At 41.6% G+C, this 24981-nt stretch overlaps 1 protein-coding gene across 1 annotated transcript in view; it reads left to right on the forward strand.

Moving 5' to 3' along the window:
• Window positions 1-24981, forward strand: part of oxct1a (3-oxoacid CoA transferase 1a) — a 50115-nt gene that overhangs the window by 21319 nt on the left and 3815 nt on the right. Inside the window, exons 8-15 of the mRNA XM_086206359.1 lie at window positions 1549-1656; window positions 1895-2006; window positions 2479-2573; window positions 3068-3116; window positions 3290-3362; window positions 6091-6166; window positions 18710-18799; window positions 19686-19766. Of these exons, the coding sequence (XP_086062485.1) occupies window positions 1549-1656; window positions 1895-2006; window positions 2479-2573; window positions 3068-3116; window positions 3290-3362; window positions 6091-6166; window positions 18710-18799; window positions 19686-19766 (684 nt within the window). The remainder of the gene's footprint in view (window positions 1-1548; window positions 1657-1894; window positions 2007-2478; window positions 2574-3067; window positions 3117-3289; window positions 3363-6090; window positions 6167-18709; window positions 18800-19685; window positions 19767-24981) is intronic.

Raw genomic sequence — 24981 nt, forward strand, 5'->3', positions numbered from 1 at the left:
TCGCAATAACGATAGTGCCACTAAACAGGGATCCCGCGACTATCAATCTAGTGTGAGAAAATGAATCTAGGATTCATCATCGTGAAACAGTGTTTGTATTAGTTTGATTTATATGAGACCTGTCCCCAGATATGGCAGTGCAATTTCCTCAGGAGCTCTTGCATGATTAAGCAGATCACGGTTGGTATTGTCATGTGATCTGGGAGATGCTGAAGTAGGGGAACAGTGGTAGATAAAAAGCAGGAGGGTAAAATGTGATCATGTATATTTTGGTTATTTTACACCATTTCCTTATAAAGAGTATCATTGGGATTTATTCTCTGAACTATAGATTTGAGGTCGTGGCCACCCTTTAGTTTACAATCACAGTTGTCTTCATTGCTGAACCACCAGTAATGCCAATTAAATTTAACTAGACTTTGTCAGAAATCCTTTTTGACAATTTGTTAAAAATTGGATTCTCAAAGATGAATACATGAGGGCTGAACTTTGTCCTGATGTTAGGTGAGTTTGGTGTGTGGCTTGTTCATGGGAGCAGGTTGTGGTAAAAGCGATCTACACTGAAAATCATGAATTGGATACTTCTACTGTGTTTCTGAATGATATGCAATTAATGCAATATTCTGATGGGCATGAAAAATCCTTCATTATAGAAACTGGAGCATGTCAAGCAGATACGAACACTTGAGAGGAAATTGCATAAAACCCACCGTTATCTTGAATAAAATGACACATTTTTCTGGGTTTGAACATTGAATGGAAAAAGCTGGTATTCAAGGAGACATTTTCAGCGATTCAAAATTCTTGAATGTTGCATCTCATACCTTTTTTTTTTTTTTTTTTTTAAATGTATAGTTTCTAAACGGTGTATTAAGACAACATTAGCGGCCATTGTTGCAATAGTATCACTGAGATTGTGAGAGTAGGATGAGCTGAAATATACTGAGTGTTGAGAGGCAGAGGTGAAAGCTTGTGAAATCTAAAAAGTGGAAAATAAAATGTTGCAGCTAAGCACGGTTTTCTCCGCAGGACAGTTAACACAGTGTAGGTTTCTTTTGTCCTCTACGTTTGGTTTGACCAAAGTCCTTCATGCACCCCTGCTCTCCATCTCGTCTGATCCCAGGATCAGGCTTGCTCCCCGGGGCCCGGTGTGTGTCAGATGATCCTATTCAGCTCTCAGTCAGCCAAGCTGGCGTTGAGTACACAGGCAGCTTTTCCTGGACTCAGCGGAGCTGCTAAAAGAATACATGCACCACCTTCTCCCACAAATATTGCCCTCTCTTTTCCCTGTAAACAACATGACTGTAGCGTTCCCTGTGAGATGATGTTTGGAGGACAAATATGTGCCTTGTTTGTTCAAAATAATGATATCTTCAAGTTCTCATTTTGCTAACCCCTAAAATCAAGGTGATTTCCTGTGGTTTAACTGCAGGAAGGTAAGATTCTGCTGGTCTGAGGTTATTTTTGGATCGCGTGAAGTTTCTCATCTGAACTTTAATGTTAAAACTTGATTTTTGGACCTAGCTCGTTATTCTGTCTCGTGTGTAGGTGGAGGAGGTGGTGGATGTTGGAACCTTTGCTGAAGAGGACATTCACATACCCAGCATTTATGTCCACAGGATTGTCCAGGGAGCCAGCTACGAAAAAAGGATTGAGGTATAAAAATAAGGACTTTTTAATCACTACGAGAAGTTTTAACAGAAGGAGTTCTTTCCTTCTGCCATTGCGTACTGATTAAATATCACGCATCATGCAGGGGGCTAAATGATAAGTCTTACACTATGTAAACATTTCATGGATGTTGTTGCTCCTGAAAAATCCAGGGTTGGAATTTACCATCACTATATGGGACTCATATATGATGTTTCCTCACTATTCACTTGACGGTTTCCAGAAACGCACCGTAAGGAAAAGCCAAGAGAAGCCCAAACCCAAGAAAGACTCTGATATCGTTCGGGAGAGGATTATTCGCCGTGCGGCTTTGGAGTTTGAGGATGGGATGTATGGTATCCTTTTGTAAAAGAATACGAGGTGAAGTAATCACGCCATCCCTCTGTTTATGTATTGTTTGGTACTTCACTGTCTTTTATCCTAATGAAAGCAAACCAGGTGTTGGCCAGCAGCCATGGTGGGTACTCCATTCTTTTCTTTTCAACACTGTTGATGGCCACCTCTCGATTTCTCGCACAATGTGTCGAAGCTATATTTGTGTTAGCATGTCACATGTGAAAGCATTATTCTTCCTCTTGAAGCACGCCTGTCTGCGAACAACCGTGAGTGATTTTTTTTTTTTCCTTTCCTTTTGGACTCTTAGTGTTTGACTTAGAATGTTCTGGATGACAGTAATGAGTGTCTGCACAGCGCAACCATTGTGTCTCCTGCTAACGTGTGAGAAGCAGCTTGCAGCATGATACAGCATGGGTTTCTCTGTCTCTTATATCTTTGTGATTATTTTTCCGCCTTAACAAAGACAATCAGCTAACCTTGGTATCGGTATCCCCATGCTGGCCAGCAATTTTATAAAACCAGACATCACCGTGCACCTTCAGAGTGAGAATGGAATTTTGGGACTGGTAAGTTTATATCAGCAATAAATACTTTTCAAAGTGAATTGTGCTCAGCGCATGTAGAAAGACGAGAAGACATTTATGTGAGTGATATCATTCCAAGCGAGGGCCTTCATTTGAAATGTGCTGAATGTGTTATGTAACAAATTGTGGCAGTTTGACAACCACGCTTGCTTTTTTTTTTTTTTCTCCCACAATCATTATTTGCTGTCTGAGCCATCAACAAAGACTGCTGCAGCTGCTATGGAGTGACTTTCCAATCAGTTTGCATTGACAGGAGAGTGTAGGCGTCTGTGCCTTATTTATCAGAGTTTTCTTTTTAATTATGAGTGCCGGTTTTAAAGAGCTCCTCTACTCTTCTGGTTCCTTTTTTTTTTTTAACGCGGCGAGTTCTTATCTCAGATATGTGTCTGTTAAAACCTCACGCTCGACCTGAGTGAGAGACACTGTGAATCTTTGCCGTGCTGCAGCCTTGTTTATTGTCACTGCTCCCGTTGCAGGGCCCCTACCCTGCAGAGAGTGAAGTAGACGCAGACCTTATTAACGCTGGTGAGTGTATTATTCAGATGTATTTGTAACCTTCCTAATTATCCTTTCAGATATGCGTTATAAGCACGATTTTCTACCAAAGAAAATGAAAGTGTCCTATATTCTGTTATTCTGTTCTGTTTATATTCTAAAAAAAAAAAAATCAATCAATCAATCAAACACCATGTGTGCAGGGAAAGAGACCGTCACCGTGCTCCCTGGGGCGGCCTATTTCTCCAGCGATGAGTCATTTGCCATGATCCGAGGGTAAGGCCATCTCACACAGGCTTTGGAAATAGTAACTGAAGGCTGGATATGCTTGACATGGCTAGACAGCTTATTAATACATGCTAATATTTTCCCTAATACCAGAGAAGTCACTTTTACTGATTCCCTTATTTAAAAAAATGTTATCACTTGCACTGCAGGGCACCGTTAACACCAAAGCAGGATTTGACCACAGGATATCGCCATCATTTTTGTCGCTTGATATTAAAAAAAACACACACACAAAAAACAACCCCAAACATAGCTTCTGTAACAATTACAAGCTGACAGCCGCCTTGCCATATTCCCAAGGTCCCTGGTTCCTATTGATTTACCAGCTGTCTGAGATTGGCCACCCGCACTCTCTGCAGCATCAGTTCTGTTTGTCCTCCCAGTGGAAATCCAATAATGCTCATAAATAGCACTGTCCAGCCGCACTGGCAGGGACCAAATAGAATCATGCTCCATCTGTGTTTGTGTGTCTGTGTGTGTGATTTATAGGAGGTGCGAGGACTCATTACGTATCCACATGTATGTAGTAGGGCTACTTGAAATGGCCCTGCAACAGTCCGCAGTTGCATTCCTCCATCTCTTTATCTTCTTTTTCCCCTCCCCGATACACATGCACATGCACCTTTGTGAGGCAGCATTTTCAGAAGTCCCTCCAGGCCCGGCCTGCCGAATTAGGAGGAAAAGAAAATGTTTTACAAAGTATCATAAAAGCTACAGCAAGGGAGAGAAGAATGAATTTGTGTGCTGCCCTCGAAGAAACCCAAGGCCCCATGTACTCAAAACAAGCCCTAACAATGAGAGTGTAGACAAAGTCCATGAAATGTTTTCTAGGAAATTCATGAAAATGTCAAGAGATGCTTAAAATGTTTTAACATGACGCACAATTTCATATTTAAGCACACCATCAGCAGCATCTCCATGCAGAAGATAGGCTCTTCCCTGGGGGGGGGGGGGGGGGGGCAGGACTCATCATTCAGATTCATACATGGAAAAACAGTGTGTTTGAATACATTGAAACAGAAGTTAGGTCAGAAGCGTCAGTAAAGTATAAACTGATTATTCACCACTGACTGAGAGGAAGTTCACAGTGACCCGGTCTCATGTAACACTGGAGCTTGTGGGGCAGCGAAAGGTTGCTGTTGCTTGGAAGGTCACCCAACAAAATTTTAGTGCTTTACGTTAATAATTCTGCAAAAATGATGGCCATGACGGTGAAATAAAAGCTATATACTTTCCCACTGGGAACGTCAAGTATCCCACTCGAACCTCCAAACATTCTGTTAATTAAATGCCCCATTTTGCACTGTTATCAAAAGAGAGTAATAATTCACCTGCTTTCAGTGTTTCCTTCCTCTTGATCTCTCATATTTTCCATTTATTCTATATTCACTTTTATTCTCAACAAAGATTTAATTTATTTAAGGGATTCAAACAGGGTCTGTAACATTTTAATGTCTGAGTTTTTCTGATAGTCTTTCATATTTCATATAATCAAGTATTCTTATTTAAAGGCTTACTGCAGTTCAGTTTGTTGGCTGTAGTTAGGAGTACTTCCTTTTAGAGTTCGTCAAATACCTGCAGCAGTCTCACAACACAGGAAAGTACCTCTCTAAATCAGGAGTGCTGCTGTATGCAGTAACCCGTATGACTCCCAAGCAGCAGCTTCTTCCATTATTTAAACTTGCCAATAGGACCAGTCAGGACCTCGCGTTAATTAATGTTCTGTGTGTTTTCACATCTGACAGGTCAGTCATTAATAGATCCGCACACACACAGATTCCGTGTTTCTGCTGTGGAATTATTTAGAATGGAGCAGCTCTTCAGTGTATGCATCCTGAGCTCCATTAGTGACATTTTTGTTTGAAGTAGCTGAAATTCCACACTCGCTTCCAGTCGATGACTTCCTTTATACTGTCAGTTTTATAATGAAATTGCTGTTTTGCTGCTTCAGTGCAACACTATTTTCTGCAGTTGTGTGGGGAAGTGAGTCTATATTCTCACTGCATGCTCTCAAGTCTTTAAAGTAAATTGCCAGAGGTATTTTATTGATCCAGAATCGGAAACTTCTGCCTTGAAAATCTCTTCCTTCCTTCTCCATGTTTTTAACTTCACTTCTTGAACTACAAAAAAAAAAAAAAACCTTGCTGTTGAATTATAAAAGCATTAAGATCAGCCAATTTTATTTAATATATGCAGGAAAAATGCACAAAGGTTTTCATTTATTAAAGTTTGAGGAGATGAAATACTTGTGATTTCACTGTAAGCTGGTCATCCACCTACAAGCAACGTGACAATGTCACAGCCACTTTTCTGAGCTTTGTCAGATTTCTCATTTTAAACTTTGGCCTCCACATTTAAGGAGAAATGGTGGGAAAGGGAGCTGGTCCGTGATGATCAATGATCACACTTTTATGTCACTTACAAGGTTAAATCTCTGGTAACAGATGGGAAATGGGGGTGGGGGGGCATTATAAAATCATCTGTGTGTTCCGAGGATCTGGAAAACGCAAATTGTAGACTAAATTTGGTTTATTCTGGGTTTTTTTGTATTTTTAGATGAAAGAAAAAAGTAATTGCTCTGGTGTTCTGTGTTTGTCTTGAGCTATGTTTTGTGAAAATGTCAGAACACTCAACATCATTCTTTGAGTGGAGCTTAGAAGTTAAACTGATAAAAGGGGTTGATAGCTGTCTTGTTCAATTGCTTCATTCTCTTCAGGGGACACATCAACCTGACAATGCTGGGAGCCATGCAGGTGTCAAAATACGGAGATCTAGCCAACTGGATGATCCCGGTAAGTCAGATCTGTCCTCTTAACCTTTCCGTGTTCATGCTTTTTTTGCTTCATCCTCTGTTTGTTGTTGGGTCAACTCCAGCAGATGACGGGCGTGTGTTGTGCTGCTTCATTCCAGGTACATATGACTACTTAAGCCCCCCATGCCCCCCAAAACAGCTCTGACCCAGCTAGACACAAGACTCCTTTCAAGGTGGCCAAGTCATCACCTTGCAATCTCGCATGACGTTAGGCGCCATGGTTGTCACGAGGGCTTGTAGTTTGTCGACATTTCCCTGCAGAACATTTCAATGGGTTCTTCAAGAACAAGGGAAGAGGGCAGTGGGTCCTCTGGTGCCAAGGGTTGAGAAACAATGTCATCCTGGCGCCTACTCCTCCTTATTGACTAGACGCACACTTACCCTGCCATGTGATGTAAGAGAAACCCAGATTGGGGTGGCAGGGGTACAGGATGTGTAGTGATGCGACGTGGGTGTAATTGAGAGGATGAGGCAACACTGTAAAAGCTACAGTCACTCTGTCGTGGAGTTGGACCAGCCCTCGCTCCTTCCTCTGTCAGAGAGCTTTGGGCACCTATTAGCCTGCCCCCACTCCAGCATATTGGACCACTTTTGGCAGGTTCTAACCACTGCATGCACCCGAGTAGCTGTTTTGCAGATGCTCTCATCCGGCCATCTCAATTTGACCCTTATCAGAGTCCCTGACACCCTTACTACTATCATTCCAGCACATTAACTTGGACAGCTGATCGTCCTGGTGTGGAATTACACATAAGGGGATGGCCTGTTCTAAAGAAGGGATTATTGGTTGCAATGATCATTATTTCTGTCCATCCTGGCCACAAACACACGCTCTAAAGCAATGACAATGACCAGTAGACGAGGTAGAAGGTTTGTGCCCATGTCAAGGTTTCTGCTGAAGATAATAAGAGGCTTCAGCAGGCTTGATTTTGCTCAATCAAGTCATTATCTTCCAAAAATTACAGTCATTTCTGTGTCATATTTCGCCTTCGTGCAGAGCTGCTGCAGAGGAATAGTAACAGCAGGAAAGACATTGGTATTAATATTTTATATTGTTGTGAAGTTTATGGAAAAGCTAGAAATTTGAAAATGGCAATTTACAAGCCTGGAAAAGAACTTAGGATTGACTGATTGAAAAAGATGAATATTGTTTTATTTAGATACCTTTTCATCAAACTGTTTTTTTTTTAAATCATTTTAATTAAATGTATGCTGGTCTATTTTGGTATGACCTACTATTTATGTTTTTTCTTGTGTACCTTTAATGGGATATTTTGTCATAAATAGTTTCCTCAGCACGGTGGTGCAGTGGTTAGCGCCGTCGCCTCACAGCAAGAAGGTTCCGGGTTCAAGCCCAGGCTTGAACACGGGATCTTTCTGTGTGGAGTCTGTATGTTCTCCCTGTTCCTGTGTGGGTTCTCTCTGGTACTCCAGCTTCCTCCCACAGTCCAAAGACATCAAGAGGGGACGAGGCTGATTGATACTCTAAATTGACCGTAGGTGTGGCTGTGAGTGTGAATGGTTGTCTGTCTCTATGTGTTGGCCCTGCGAGGGACTGGTGACCTGTCCAGGGTGAACCCTGCCTCTCACCCGAAGGCTGCTCGGATAGGCTCCCCAGTATACATACAGTATACGTGGAAGAAATTGGATGGATGATTAAGACTGTGTGTGTGTGTGTGTGTGTGTGTGCGTGCATAGTTCACTGTGGTGAAAAATAAATCATTTTTACTCTAGTCATGGTATCTGTTCTTTACTCAGGTAAGTACTTTGCCAATGTCCCCACTGAGGGACGATTAAAGTTTTATCTTTTATCTTATTTTTAATGTCTATTTTGCAGTTTCTGTTTTCTTACTACAGTAAAAAAAACGGAAACTGTTGTCAATCACCTCTAAATGGTACGCATCATTTTCACTCTTCCTTTTGTCCTTGTCTGCCTATTTTCACAATATCTTTCTAGTTTCACGAATGGCAGCATCAACAGTTTCTTGAATGAAGGATCAACATGTTTGGTCATCTTCTTCTTCTTGACATATTCACGACATGCCACCAAATCAAGTTGCCTTTGTACAGCACTCATAGACTTGCTGCCTTTGTTTGCCTTCAGCACATTGATCTTTTCCTTCAAATGGAAAACAAATCAAATATTAAAATCCAGACACACAGTAAGGAACAAACCTTGCAAGCACACAGTGGAAAATATTTCACAGTGCAACCAGATACATTTACATCTCGTATCGACATATTCCTTCTGCTTCTGGCACTGCAAAATACAATGCCCAGATTTACAATCTGATGAGAGGATGGATTTCATAAAGGTGTCTGATAAGTGAATCCCACCACACGATACCAATGACTCCATGTATGGTGACCAAGTATGACCTGAAAAGGTTTTGGTGGCCAAAGGTTACTGTGACAGGTACACATCCAGGAGGTGTAAAACAGCAATGCGGTATTTCTATCTTCATAAGATTATTTAACTGTTTGTTTTTAATTTAGTACAGGACACTCAGGGATCCACCTCCTTTAAAAGACTCTTACTGTGTCGACAAGAATGGGTTTGATATATGACCGGACGGACAACCCCAAAACACAACATAACATGGTATAACTTCCTGGCTGCAAAACAAGTTTACATTTGCTAACAAACGGGGCATAAAGACATGGGATTAGGACCTGTCGCTTAAAAAAAATCTATATCTCTTATATTTGGAAATTGTTTAACAGAACAAAATGGAACAGCGGGTTGTTGCCAAGACGATGTCTGAACAGTCAGGTTGATAACAGATAAGCGGAAGAAAATGGATGGATGGTTGGTAAAGTGATAGAAATGTGTTTTTTGAGTTTATGTCACAACACCAGACTGGCATAGACTTTGATATTTATGTTGAATGTTTTTTACACATGAAGACATTTTTCAAACAAGGACTACAGCAGGTGATGGGGTTATCCCTGGGGGGGGGTCTGAGTGCTCCAGTACAGTATAAAAGGTTGCCAACATCATTGCTTTGATGTTTCATCAGGTCAATTGGTCTGAAGACCATGGTGGCTGTTGCCTTCCTTAGTGATTACTAAGGTCAAGAACCCATTAAAAGCTTGTTCACAATGTGGGAGGGCTCAACCAGAATGATTCCCCCCCGGCACACCGCTGCTGTTTTCTGCTTGACTGAAGTGTGCATGCAAGATTGTTTCAGGCGGTGTAGCTTTTTTAAGGCCGCAGCTCTCCACAGACACACCATAACAAGACATGTAGGACAGCTGTGTGCGGAGTAATACTGTTCATGATGTTCATTATTATGCTGGATAATTGATTTTCTCTTAACCTCTCCAGTTGTATTTGTTTGTCTTTGGTAATTGTTAATTAACTTCTGCTTGATTAAGCTCATCATGCAAATATTAAAGGCCTGCAGCTCAGCTTTTATTCAGGGAGAGAGAGACAGGGAGAGAGACAGAGAGAGATTGTCTTGTTTGGCTATTTTGCTGTTGGACGGTTTGTACAGCGAAATAATGCAGCAACACAGACACTCATACCTCCATCCTCACCTACGCCTCAATCGTCAGTATCCCTCCTTTTAAAAGGACGGATGAAGAGAATTACATTTCCCACCCTCTGTGATAATGAAAATTATTCACTATCTAAAGATGGGTACATAGCGTGAAATTGGAAATATTTTACGTGGGAGTTGGGATGCGGTACTCTGTGTGATTATTTTGATTTTGAACGCTTTAATGTACAAAATGCAGATGAACATTTTCCAGTTGAGGGTTTTGAAATGCCTGTACATCTGCGTACAGACAGAAACATCTGGGGGAAACAAACAACAATGGATGTGAGAAAAGGGGGTTAATGGTGTAAAAGGATAGCATTTAGGATTTGCTCTGCTATTTTATCACTGAGTTTTATCAAGCTTTTCTAAATGAAGGGGTCTTGCACCCAACAGCTGAGAGAATACAATCCCTGGGTTTTGATGTCACGTGCTTTTGTTAGTTTGGGCTCTTTTAGAGATGCTGTTTTCATTTTCACCTCGGAATATACGCACAGTGTAAATATTGAGGTTGACCAAAGCCCTGAAATGTACCAGGTCAACTAACATTCATCTGAGTTTTCCAAAGAATCATTTAGCTTGATATTCATTGATTTTAAACTGCACTATCCGACATACCATCCAACTCCCCAGTGATCTGATATAAATGCAGCTTAAGTGCTGCAAAAGCTTGAGCTAGTGACTATTAAAATGCAGTTACCAGCTCAAGTGCTCATGAGAAGGCCTAATGGTGGCATTAATGAAGGAGCTGCTTAAGGGCGTCGTGCTTTTTTCTTGGAACTTCACTAGTTTTTCCATAGGTTTTTCAATTGATATTTACACTAATTCCATTGTCAGCAGATCATTGCATAAAAGTACTTTTTTCTTTCTATCAGGCGTTTTAGATCATGTAGCTCATTTGTTTGCATCTTAAATGATCATTTATTGATTCATGCTCCACTACAATGAGGATTTGAGTGGTGCTAAACCTGCGTGTCCCCAACGAAATGAAAGATGCTTCTCTCGGGGCCCAGTCTACTTGTGGTGGGCTGAAGTGCGACTGTCTCTTCTATGCTCCCCAGTTAAGCTCAGGATTGCTCCTGACCTGACCTGAGCTTGTTTTCATCATCACTCGGCTTAATGCTACATCTTGACATTTGAGAATCCCAGAAAAAGTGCATTCCCTTTTCAGGCTCTATACACTGCAAGGCATGCTGCACTGAAAGGTGACATGTTTGCATGATTGATTTAATATTGAGTAAGCGACGAGCTAATGAGACTCTACCGTGCTGCGCTGGAGCCCAACCTTCTTGTCCAGCTGTGCAGGGCTGAGAAAGTGGACCCTGAGTATGATCACGCTAGTCAAATGACCTGGAATGCTTGGGCAGAGGACGGGTGGCCATGTGACGAGGTCCTTACAGCTACTGTATGGTTAGATATCTGATTTAATTTGAATGCTTATGTGATTTGCTGAAAGTGAATGTTGCAGATTGAAGATCACCCACAAAAAATTCTCATACAGATGTTTTCAGTTTAACAACCAGTATCATTTTTTATAACATCAATCGTACTGACCAAGGGGTTGGCACGGCTCAGAGGTAGAGTGGCCATATAGCAACTGAACAGTCGCTGGTTCAGTCCTCACTTCCCCGGCGACCATGTCAAAGAGTCCTTGAACAAGATACAGAGCCCCTAATTGCTCCTGATAGCCCTGCTAAGGACTGGCGACCCGTGCAGGGTGAACCCCGCTACTCACTCAATGTCAGCTGGGATACGGTGACGCCAAAAACTGTATTAGCGAATGAATTAATATCTGACAATTGCATTGACTTGCTCTGTCTCACTGAAACCTGGCTGTGTAATGAGTACCTCAGTCTAAATGAATCCACTCCTCCCAGTCACATTTACACTCATATTCCTGGAGGCTTTGGCAGAGGAGGTGGAGTTGCTGCCATTTTTGACATGAGTCTAGTAATAAATCCCAAAACCCATATAAGTTTCAATTCATTTGAAAGCCTGATTCTCAGTTTGTCTCATCCAGCCTGGAAAACCTACAGCCTTACTCTGCATTCTTATCTGAATTCTCAGAGTTTACTGTACATCCAGTTTAGTTCTCAAATCAGATAAAGTCATGATTGGAGGTGACTTCAATATTCACGTGGATGTTGATAACGACAGTCTGGGTACTGCATTTATCTCTTGCATCAGTCTGTCTATGAACCCACTCACTGTCACAGCCACACCCTCGACCTCGTCCTAACGTGAAATCGAAGCAGAACATCTCTTTGTATTTCCACAGATCGCGCTTTTATCAGACCATCAATTTATCACTTTTGAATGTGTACCAATCGACTTCACTCCACAAAGGAAAACTGTAGTTTCCAGATGTTTGTCTGATCAGGCCGTAGCTGGATTTAAGGAAGCAATTCCACTGGCACAAAATAGAGTTTCATGTCTCATTATAACAGAGGACACAATTGTCAACCTTAGTCCCTCCCAAATAGATCGCTTCAGTCATAGTGCAACAGGCATCTTAGGAACAACTTTGGTCTCTATTGCCCCATTAAAAAAGAAAAACATGAAACAAAGGAAGCAAGCACCTTGGTACAATTCTGAAACCCTTTAGCTGAAACAAAAAACAACTCAGAAACTGGAGAGGATGTGGTGCTCCTCCAAACTGGAGGAGTCATAATTCTGGAGAATTCAGTCGCTGAACAGCTCTGTGACTTTTTCCACAGCAACAGCTTATTAGAGGGTTTCCAGTCAGGGTTCATCATAGCACAGAAACAGCACTAGTCAAAGTTACCAATGACCTCCTACTGGCATCAGATGAGGGACTCATCTTTCATCACTCATTAAGCAAATCCTCAGGACGCCTACTTTACGTAACATCGCTAAGATCAGACACATCCTGCCTCAAAAAGATGCAGATGCGTTCCTGCCTCTTAAAGGAAGGCTTTCGTCGCTCCTGTTGCAGGAGGTGCTCGCCCATGGAGAATTGTTGGGTGTCGTGTGGTGCCAGACCTGCCCTTGTAAAGCGGTCATGAGATAACTTTTGTTGTGATTTGGTGCTATACAAATAAAATTGACTTGACAACAGTGGATTAGTAGGTAATCTGTTGTTAATGCTAATGTTAATAGTCAAGTGTAGTTTTGTCTTGATTGGGGGCCTACAGTATTGTCTTCCTGCCGGTCTTGTCTCCCTCTCTGGTGCTTGTCATTAGTTGTCCGGGTAACAATGGCATGTAGCAGTCCGTCGCTATGTTATTAAATGGAGAGCAGTTTGTATCAGACAGCGGCGATTGTCAGAGAATTTGAAGGGGAGAGAAAGGAAGCCAGTGTGCAAGTGGGGACTCTTGGATTGTAAAGAGGGTCATTTTCTATGATGTGGTTTTGTTGTGTTTTGTTTTTTCGACACTGTTAAGAAGTGGGGAAAAAAATCTGAATTGTATTATGTTGTCATGGCAACAAAAAACTGCAAGCAAACCTCATGCCTAGTTAAAAAAAAAAATACACTGCTTGTGAAAGTATTCCTCCCATTTTTTTCAGGCGTTAGTGCTGCAGCAGCATATTTTATCTGATGGCTCTTGAATCACATCTTTTCACTCAGAATGGTTTTAAGGACCACAGTGTTCTGTTGTAATACAGCTGATAAATACTAATAAAAGACGTCTTTTAGATATAAAGACAATGCATAGGTTCACACTATTCAAATGTTTATTTTTTGCACCTTTTGTCCACAAGAAGACAAAATTTGTTGGTTATTTTCCAAAAAAAACCCAAAACAAAACACAATCTGCCTCCTGCACAGGGAGCATCTGCCTGTCTTCTCCTCTCTGTGCCATTTTCAGTGTGAGAACTGAGAACATGTTGCTTCTCTGATTAAAATAAATGTGTTTCAATACTGTCAATACATACAGTAGCTTACACACAAGCTGCAAATGCCGCCTTTCCGCAATATCCTGCACAAACTCCAAAGTATTTCTAAACATGGCTTTTCAGATGGCTCGGGGTGCAGATCACTCGCTGCATCTGCTGCCCACAAAATTGGTAACTTCAGTTCTGAGCTCAAGATCACCTGACCTACATTTAGTCATCAAATTAGCAAGTGATGGTGGGTCATGCTGTCAGTCTTAGCAAGAGATAGCCTTGCATGCAGAAGAAGTTGATTTGAAAATGTCACTTTGAATCACAGAGATGAATTGAGTGTTGCATATAAATCACATACTGAACACATTCGCCGTCGTGTCATCGCAGTTCCACACGCCGACTTCGAAAGTAGTTGATAATGGGAGTGCCGTTGGTGTCTTCCTGAGACAACCCCGTCAGTTAAGTGGGGCTGACTGCTATGATACATGTCATCTCAGCAGCACTTTAGTCTCCATCTTGTGTCATCAGGGCTCTGCTCCACTGATACTGCCTCCTGCAGTCCTACATGTTAACACTCACTTTTTAAAGTCATTATGTGAACGGATGTTCCATCACTAACGTGGCCTCTAACGCCTAACTCATTAGCATATGTGTAGGCTACTCTACACCCGCCTCTGGCTAGGATCTTAAAGAGGATGTTCAATAAAGCGGTAAAATAGGGGGGAAAAAAAGATTTCTGAAGAAAAGTTACGTTCATCCGTGGGATATTTTCTCATGAAATGCCGTAAAACAAATAAGTGCATCATTAATTTAGCTTCATCATCCTTAAATCAATGCGTTTCTCACATCTGAGGAGAATTATGTCCTCTGAATTGCATTATGCAACAACTCATCAGGCCTCCCTCAACAGTATATGAAGATCTCCAGATTTTTTTTTTTGAGAGGAATTGCAGCTACAACAGTTGTCACAGCTCAGAAGTTTGGTTCTGATACATTTTTCATATGTTGGCGGCGGATGAATGTGTCTAGAGCCTTTTAGGTGCCCACACGGCTGTGGGATTACAACCGAGTGAGGAGGAAATTAAAAACCTGTGGGGTTTCAGTCGCAGCAGCAAGGTTAATATCATTAAAGCTGTGTTAATTAAATGACTAAATGACCTCGCTCTTGTTAGCGACTCAGGCAGAGCTGATTTATTTGTGTTGATACTGTTCTAAAAGCATATTAATTCTATTTGAGTGTCCTCCTGCTGTTTCTTCTGGTGGAAAGCCAAATGCTATGGCAACCTCCAACTATGGATTTAGCAGAATAGTATTCTTGGATGAAAAATACCTTCTTTCTTTTCTTTTTTTTTTTTTTACAGTGTTTTTACTATTTTATGAGGTGAGAAATTATGGAAGATCACCTTTTTGGCTGCCGCAGTTAGAGGTGAGTAGGTTCACAGAAACCTAGCAACCATTTTCAGTCAGACAAAACAAGTCTAGCAGGGCAGCCGACTAAAAGTTCTCCCTCGATTAGATGGAATATAATCAAGAGCAGGATGGAATTGGTTATTATCTTATCCTATCATGCCCTTTCATAAATTCTTCCTCTGTCACACTCGCACAGATCACGATAAGTTTGACTTTGCTGCATGGAGCCGCTTAGATCAAAGTCAGCTCAGATAACCAGATGCAAAGCTGGAAATCAGAGGAGAGCCAGTGCTCCCAGCAATGTAGGTCATAGAGTCCATACCTGTCTGTAAGCCCCCACAGAACTTTGATTTAGAGAGACTTTTCTCACACACACAAACACACACACACATGCACGCAGGCCGAGTCGTGGATTCACAATGTTTGAATCATCATTTATGCGGAGCTGCTGTGGCTGCGGCTCTATAATTTAATTTTAAAGGTCATATTCGTTCAAAGATCATCATCCTTTTATCTTTCCAGTTACTTCATATCTGCATTTTGGATTGCTGGAACCATAACAACTAATTTTTATGTTAAAAGGTGGTTTCAGTACCTCGACAGCAAAACAAGACCACGTCCTTCAAATACTCACGACCATTTTGTCTCTTTTATTCATCATAAATGGGCTTGTTATTTAATGCTGAGGTTTAATTCTCATAAACAGACGCCCTCTGTGATTAACAGCAGTCAGCGGGTGGAGTACATTAGTAGGTAACTGGCTCCCACAGCTATAAACTCCACTCAGGTCGGACATTTTGAACTCCCAAGATCCTGTGAACACTATCCAGTTCTTTTGAATATCAGGAAGTACATAAGCATTGATCATGTGATTAGAGATGTGTCTTTTTTTTGGTGTATCATATTAAGAGTCACCGTGTATTAAATAAAAAGTTGGTGAGATGGTGTTTGAAGTCACTATTTTGATAGCTCTGTGCAATCAGTGCCCAACAAGATGAAACATTAAAGTATATGACAAAAAATACAACTTCCTCCACCGCAGCACTCCTCTCCCAACCCACCGAATGCTTTTGTTTGATATCTTCCCTCCCCAGCTGGCCTCCCCGGAGGCAGTCTGTATCCTTATGATGCACCACACTTGGCATATATATCCTCTGGTTATCGAGCAGAGAGCAAAGCAGGCTCTTCATATGATTGATGAGTAAATGGGATTTTAATTCAGTTACTCAGCCGTCACCCTGTGGCAATATCTGCATTTCAGCCTTCCTTATTTAGAAACCTTCCTTACTAGGAACAATGAATACAGAATTTCTCCCAGCTCAGCTGCCAGTTCTGTTGAAGCGGTGATCATTTAGGTAACCTATTTTAATAGAGGGTTGTCTTATTGGCTCACCAAAACAAAACCAGCATTTACATGTCTAATTTTAGTTTGTTTTTGAAGTTTTTTGTTTGTTCACTCAAATATGAGGGTCAGTACTAAACTGGCTTCTTACGCTTTGCTTTGCACCACTTGTGTGGCTTCTCATCATCTGCTGCTCGGTCAAAATGAATGGACGGTGACCACCACAGGGTCATGGAGAAGCTCTCGTTCTAAAACAACACACCTGGAGGAAACCTTCCTTTTAGAACTCTCCTGAAAAGTAAAATGAATAATCCCGCACTCACATTTCTCTTCTTTATGGAGTGGTCAAAGTTTCAGCCAAGTCTTAGACATGCAGCTTCCTTGTCGGTGGCAGCGATGGCTGAAAGGCAGCAGGTTGGAAGCCAACCAACTTGAGCCAACTTGTTTGTCCACAGTAGGCTGATTGCTGCTGGTGTTAATGCAGAGTCATTCCACCTGAAGAGTGTAGAACCTCTTGGGAGCTTTCACAACCCAGCAACACAATCCAGTCATGCAGTCAGTTTGACCTGGTCTGGTTTACTGGTAGACCATCTCCCTTCCTGGTCTGCATGTCTCCCAATCTTGTTTGTGGTACCAGGAAATTCCTCTTGGTCTCAGAGGCCTTTCCTACTGTGGAGACAGAAAATGACAAATCAAAGGAAAAGGTCAGAAGGGAGGTCGCGCTGGGCTTTGCTGTCACCAGATCACAAGAGCTACTTTGAGTGATTTTAGATCCACTGTGTTTGGCAGATGGCGCTCATTTTTCAACACATGCTGCTGCGTAGTGTTGGTGAAAGCAGGCCTATCAATTCAAGCTCAGGGCTTAACCCTGCTGATGATCAGCTGTTCTCAGCCAGCCCACTTCACATGATGACCCAGTTACCTCCTCAGCTAAGGCTCAGCTGATTCCTTCCCTGGGGTCTTTGCTGCTGCTGCTGCTCTCCCAGATCAGCGCCGATTTTCTTCTTCTTCTGCACGACACTAAACCGACTGCAACGACAACTTAGATGTCTTTCAACTCTTTTTTTTTTCTTTGTTTTTACAGCTTCTTGGCTCATCATGATGCCATTAACAGTTACTTTTAGCTGCAAAATGAAGTCAGAACTTTTGAAAGCTAGCTTCAGAGGTAGTTCCATCATAGCTCTTGCAATGTTATCCACATTTTGAAATACTTCATGAAAAAAACTGCATTAATTACTTGTACTGTTGAGAAATCTTGGTGTAAGTTTTGATACCATTATCTTAAATGCCTGCTGCTTGAATGTAAGAACTGCAAAACACTTCATACTGTATGTTCCCTTCACTGAATTACAAAAAGCATGTTTTCTTTGTCCCCTCCAGTGGTATCTTGTCTGCGCAGAAACCTTCTGAGGTCTCAACATATTTGTACCTGACATTACTGCCAGCAATCCAATACAAAGAAAGTTAATGTAATTTCACAGTTGTGACAAATTGTATCGAAGAAATTCAACAGCAAAATATGTTTCCAGCTCCAGCGCACCTGGTTGTCAAGATAATCCAGAGCACACTGCTACCACTTTAATTGGAACTACATTCTAGCAACACACATTCCCCGAAAGAAAAGTTATGTTGCGATACGTTATCGTAGTAGGCACTGGGAGTGTTAAGCTCACTACTAACACTCAGTGTTCATGGATTTGTTAAACTTCAAATACTTGAGGTTTCCACTTTGTCTCTGAAGCTGCTTTTATACTACTTGCGTTATCACTTATGATGGAAAATGAAATGATATTACAACCCAGATTAGAAAGTACTACTACAGTTACAGTATTTGTCTCAGCTGGTTTTCTCCGGGGTCTAAATGGTGCAGGCACAAGAGACCCATAGCAACGTAAAACACTGATATTTCGGATGGAGGAGCTTCTCTGGGGAGCTACCTACCTGAATGGTTAGAGGAGAGGAAGATGATGCTGTAATGTAATATAAATGTCTTTGCTCACTCTTGTTTTTAATTTTATTGAGTCCGGCTGACTTGCACCAGAAAGATGCCGGTTCCATTCATGATGCATAACCTCAGATGGGCAGAGCAGGATTTTTTTTTTTTTTTTTTAAGTTGCTCCACTTCCCAAATGTACACAAATTAGATGAATTAAAAAGGACTCTTTTTATTATTATTTTTTTAAATGTCACAACTATGTACAGCAGCAGAAAAGTTCAAAACTCAACACATAATATATTACGCATTTATCCTTTTTTAATTGTGTAATTGAGTGTTACTTGCAATTTGTAATTGTGCGTTACACCAAACATCCACAGTGTCATCTGACAAATTAAAGTGAAGCTTTATTTGTTTTAATGTGTTCTTATGTTCTTATCCCAGGGAAAGATGGTGAAGGGAATGGGAGGAGCCATGGATTTGGTGGCCAGTGCTGGAACCAAGGTTGTGGTCACCATGGAGCACTCAGCTAAGGTGTGTATTACAGACGGGAGAGAATCTATGTGTGTGTGTGTGTGTGTGTGTGTGTGTGTGTGTGTGTGTCCCTAAAGACGAATTTCTTAGCAATTCAAATGAAATAGTAAATGTCTTGTGTTGTGACCTCCAAGAAACACCTTGAATCTGCCTCTGACAGTAATGCCAGCAACTGATTAGGGGACGGTTCTCTTGATGGTGCTTGTAAATGGAGCTTTGACTGTGAGTCTCGAGTCTTGAGCAGAGACCTTTGGCTCCTCCTGATGATGCTCTGCAAATAAACCACCTGTTAGATTGTTTTAAACACAAGTCTTGATGGATGAATACACATGTTGCACTAACATCTGACCAGATAAAATGATGCTGAAGCTTGAGATCAATAACCCACGCAAGGTCTCTGGCATTAGCGCTCAGCATTCCAATTGAACTGGTTTGCGTTTACATAGTCCAGATTAACATAATACAAGGACAACGTAACATTGTACGCTCGCAGAAGCATGCTGTGTTTTGTTAATGGGAGCCTGTCTGGCGCCCAGCTATAGTCCAGATGGTGCTGCATGTGAACATGAATTAACTGCCCTGAAGCGTGTTGTCATTCATGATAGTGTGTGTGTTTCTGTATGTGCGCTGTGTGATATTTGCTCTTCAGGATGCATGTGACACATGGTGTTATGTGCTGTCTCTTAAAGATGACTGGCGGGGAAACAGAGATACACATGAAATATGTGCTGTAGGCCCATGGGGGAGAAAGATGTGTACATAACCGGCAGTATTGATATATGAAAATTGAATCCATGAAATATGATCTCACAGTTTGAATAGACTGTGTGGCTTTTGTGGCTGAACATTTTTCCAGTCTTTCTTCAAACCATCTCCTTTCTTTCAGGGAGGAAAACACAAGATATTGGACACATGCAGCCTCCCTTTGACAGGGAAGAACTGCGTGGATCGGATCATCACAGAGAAGGTTTGAAGTCGTAAAATTCTATTTATATAGATCATAAATGCAGATGTGCCTTTCCCAATCAGACTATAACAGATGGATAGATAAGGGGATTTCTCAACAGTAGTCTCTTCATGTGAGAGTACTTCAGGACAAGCGCCTGGCATTGCTTTAACAAAAGCATTTGTTTATGACACAAAGAGGTGCAGGAATGAACCCTAAACCCCAGAAAAAAGAGAGCATCGACAAGCATCTGGTTACCTCATCCTAAAGTAAATGTGTGGTTTTTTTAAATGCCTGAAATCAGTTCTGGGATTAATACGAGCATAAGACATTTCAACGTTGTTCTAAAATACGTCCCCACTTTCAGTACCACGGACGATTCCAGGAAGATGCCAATAACTGGGGCAAGTGAACACAACAAAGAATAAGTTGCACAAAACGGTTCTCATTTATCAAGTGAGCTCAGAAACAGGGCAGATCTGAACATGAGAATCGCCTAATAACCGAACTCACGTGAGATTTATGAAGTCAGTCACAACCATGGCGTACGATGACTCTGTCGCTGGTGAATATAGCGGCTGAAAGCGATCGCTTCTGAAAGGTCACGCTCAAATCTATTCTGGTTTTGGAATTTCACGATATGGAGGAATAAGTATTGGCTGAGAAGTGGAACGTCTCCTGCCTGGATATTGAAACCTTCACGTCAGCAGATCAAGTGAACCATCAGTTTGATGTGACACGATTGAAAAGCCAAATAAAAGGAAGCCATAACATGTAGTTGTGATTAAAATCACTGCTATGTGGTTAACACGGTTGCCCGCATCAATCAGATGCCAGCGGACGCTTCAATATTTATTTGATTAATGAGGCTCATCATTAATGGATGATTATCAGATTGGCAGGGGGGTAGTTCTCTAAAAAATTATAATCTTCGCACATAGACACAAGAAAACAAGCGCACAGCATCCAAAATGTTGATGTGATGCAATAGTGACACGGCTAGATGGAAATTACCTTCATTCAATTAACACTAATTCACTAAGTTGATTTCTGTGAGGAGGCAGCTTTATTGATTTTGTTATGGTGTTTCCATTTTCATGGGATGGGTTAGGTTTCCCATTATTATCTGTTTGTTTGATACTCCCATCCCTGCCTCAGGGCCTTGCTTGTAATGCTGTTGATGCTTATGCAGTCATATGTCTCTGTGTACCCGGCTGAGCTGCACTGGGTTGTCTCGGATGCAGGAGGGAAATAGCAGTCAGACCGTGAGCGTTGTGTGGCACCTGTCTACAGGTCTTTAACCCTCGATTATAAAATGCTTCTGACCTGAATCCGAAGGGAGTTCTGGGGCTTGGAATCTTGATTGAGCCTTCAAAGCCTGCTTTTATGTTTTGATCGGTTGTTGTGTTGACAGCCAAAGAGTGAAGTAAGCTGTTGAGCTGAAAAAGCAGGCCTTCTAAGATTAACTATCCCTGGAGGCTAGTGAATTGGATGTTTCTGGACCTCAGCCTCTGTAGCAGAAGTGACACCTTTTAGTTTTGGGGTATTTGTGTGATTTGGCTTTGTATAAATTAAGTCGACTTAACAGGGATACGGGAGGAACTTTGGGAGGCCATGCAGTGGGACTTCTAGTTGTGCTGCTGACTCAAGAAGGGAAGATGAGGCCTCACCCGGATTGTTGGTGGGGATTCAGGCTGAAAACTCTGACCTCACTGAGGACGGTGGGTGTTGGTGAAGGTACTAGAGGGCAGAAGCACAAATTGCTACAATTGTGTGTTTAAAGGCTCATCATCAGACATCAAACCACAGCTACACAAGAAAAAAAAACTAAGTTATCACACTGTAAAAAAGGTATCTTCTGCTGCACCCAATGTCAGTGTGATTAAGATCTATCAGCTCACAGGAAGAGAATTCAATCACATCGTTAGGTTTGATCAGCTGAAGCCATCTGTGGAAGAGGTGGAAGAGCCACTTGCCACTGAGGAAGTGGAAGAGGTTCATCTTGAAGCTGCTAGTATTTGGTGAATAGTCTCAGTTGACTTGCATTGTCAGAGCTGCACAGGACGAGAGTGTGGACCCCTATGGGCTCGTTCGCATGTTGGTTTGCCTCATTTTCAGAAAATGCTATCTTGTTACTGCTCAGTCTGCCTTGAAAATCTCATGGAGCTTAACCAGAAGACAAGTCTCTATCTCTGCTTCTTGACTTTCTTCAGCTCTGCAATTTAAATGATTTGTGGTGTGACTGAAGAACAGGGAAAAGCTTTTGTTAACCTGATTGATACCATCCATGTTTGCCTCAATATATGTTCATACTTGGTAAGTTCATGGGGGGGGGGGGGGGGGGGGCGCCTTTATACAGGGAGGAGCACCTTTATCACTTTATTTTATCATGCAGTTTGATCATGGCTAGTGGATTCAGGCAGGACGGCTCTATGTGATCAAAATTCCGGTCACAGGAAAAGTGTTTTACCAGATTGATTCAAGGAAAAAAAAATACTGGAAATGAAAAGAAAGGTTTGACGGGGTTTTTTTTGGGGGGGGGGGGGGTTATAAAATTAAAAAGTGCTGTTGTTGGGAATGGAGGAAGGAGAAAAGAGGTGGTTTACAGTAAATGCTGTTGGACGAAGGTGTGGGTGAGGTGAGACTGAGAAGAGCCTAAAGAGAGTGTATGTTCCGTTAGCTAGTAGAGCTTAGAGCCGGTGCAGATGAAACCATGTTAGCCTCTGGTGGTTGGAGCCTTTGGAACTGGTTCATTGAAAAAAAAAAATGACCCATGCATTCAGTGCATTCTTTCACACTCAATCATCACATTACTTGTTTTATTGAAAGGAATTCCTTCTTTCTTCATTGCATCTCTACCATCGCTTACTTTTTTCCTTCTTTACCTGATCCTACATACTAGGAGTGAATTTTAATATATTTTACTCTACATTTGGGGCTTCAGTCCCCTATTTAAACCTTAGCATTTTAAAAACATCCCTTAATATGTCAGCTCATCGTTGCGGTTTGGACGGGCAAGATTTTAGCTTTTCACAAATACAAAGGCATGATTGGAAGCTCTCACCTCAACGTTCAGAGCCTAAATTCGGGTCATCTCCAGTTGTCTCTCTGACATGGAAGTCATTACAACCAACTGCTCCACGAAGGTGTTATTATTAAAGAGTTTTTCTGTGAATGCACAACACATTGACTTGATTGAGTCATTGTTGTCAAATTTAGTTGCAGGCACATCATTCCCACCAGAAAACATTCTAGAATGCACACAATTCCACACGGGGAAAAATACTACGAAAAGCTGTATTTCACTTTTCAGGATCCAGGATCTTCCGTTGGATCCAGACGGCCTTCAGTAGCTTATCACTGGTACTCTCTTGATCTTTAATTTCATTCAGATCTGTGGTTTAGTTTTTGAATGATTGGAAACAAACAGAAATTATATTTTATCCCCATAATACACAGTTTAATGCAGATCCACCCAAAATTTCACATTTTATTGAAAGCTTTTACAAAAACCCATGCCCTTATTTATATATTTGTCATTTTTTATAATGTTTTGGATGAGTTCAGTAGCTTTTATTTAATTCTGTTTCTAGACGGACAAACGTAAACGTAAACACATCATTTCCGAACAGGTTCTCCTTCTTGGAAGTTGGGTCTTTAGAAACTCCTGCTCTATTTCTCCAGGCTTTTTCCTCCCGTTCCCTCTAATATCACTTTAACGTGAATGACAGACTCAATAAAGGATGATTCGTATCATGTTTCTGTTTTACTGGTAAACTTCTGCAAAAAAACAGAAACACAGTGTGGCCCAGATGATGTAAAGAAATCTTTAGCACACATGCTATGCATTTATCGACCAACAAGATTGATCAAGAAACAGTGCACGTGCCAGAATTACACTCCAGGGAACTGTTCAGGACCCTGCTGTCACCTTCAACTGTCCGGGTGATGAGACTCTGCGGAGGCGTGGTCACTGACAGAGGGCAGGGATGTTAAATTGCGTTAAGAAGGATCTGTTAATGATTCATTTATCAAGACCGCAGTTCTGCTCCTCCCATTCTTATGAGGATGATGACTGGGAAACTCCCAGAAGAACGAATAACTTCATATTTGGCTCAAATATACACTTTGACATCATAAACTTCTCCAATTGTTCCAGCGTGTGGAAACCAGTTCTGATCACTGATCTGGAAACATCTTGGCGGAAGGTTTCAGTCATTCCCTGGGCCAGTTAGGATGACGGTCAGAGATCAGGCTTACCATTTCAATAAGCCTTTACTGAAATAAAACAGCACTGCAGGACAGCAGTGATTTCAAGTAATTTGCTCTGAATAATGCAGCCAATAACATCTTGGGGTGATTTTGAGTATTGAGAAAATGATTGTGGTAATCACCAGAGGAAATGGTGTGACTCTGCTGTAGGAAGCAAGAGGCTATAAACCAAGTGGCTAATGGTGCCTTTTTTAAAGCAGATAATTGTTATCCTTATTTTATTGTCTCCTGGCTGCCATCCTAACACGGTTAATATCAATCCTCCAATTTGTTTCCACAATGAGCGCAGACACTGAGGCCCTCCAAACATGACAAGGATATTATTTTCCCTCCCCGAGGACACGGGAGATTCTCACAAACAGGCTTCACCTCCTCTTACAAAGGCAAGCGAGAGCTGGTGATTCAAGTGCTGTCCTGAGAGTGTGTGTCCTCAGGTATCTGCTGCTCATTATGGTTTCACTTCCTGTGATTTTGTGTGTGTGTGTGTTTTGTTTTTGTTTTTGGAGGGGTGGGGTTGTTTGAGATTTTTTTGGTGGCAGCTTTTGCAGTCAAATTGTTGAACGTTTACCAGTTTTAGGGAGAAGATGAAGTGTCATGATGTGATTGTGCCATGGCGCCCTCAGTTTCACCTCCTGCTCGAGCTCCGCGTGTCATGTGGCTTGACTGGGCCGGAAACTTGCTAGCTTGTGACGCTACTATCAGGTTCTTGAGGTAGGAACAAGATCAGCCGAGCTAATGTTGCATATTGGGATGGGCTCTGTTACGCTACGTGGCTGTCAAAGCATTTATATAATAAAGACCGATGGGAAAAAAAGTGCCTCCTGTTTGAAGTGAATATGAAAATAAGTGATAATTAGAAAATGAAAACGGTTGGGGTTAACATTCGTACGCTCATTAATTGCTCTCATTAGTTGTGAACAATCATGAAATTATACTCGCTGTACTTAAAGGGTCATGAAGTTTT

This window comes from Aulostomus chinensis, chromosome 6, assembly GCF_037954235.1.
Source record: "Aulostomus chinensis isolate RoL2024-O1b breed Wild chromosome 6, RoL_Achi_v1.0, whole genome shotgun sequence".
Taxonomy (NCBI): Eukaryota; Metazoa; Chordata; class Actinopteri; order Syngnathiformes; family Aulostomidae; genus Aulostomus; species Aulostomus chinensis.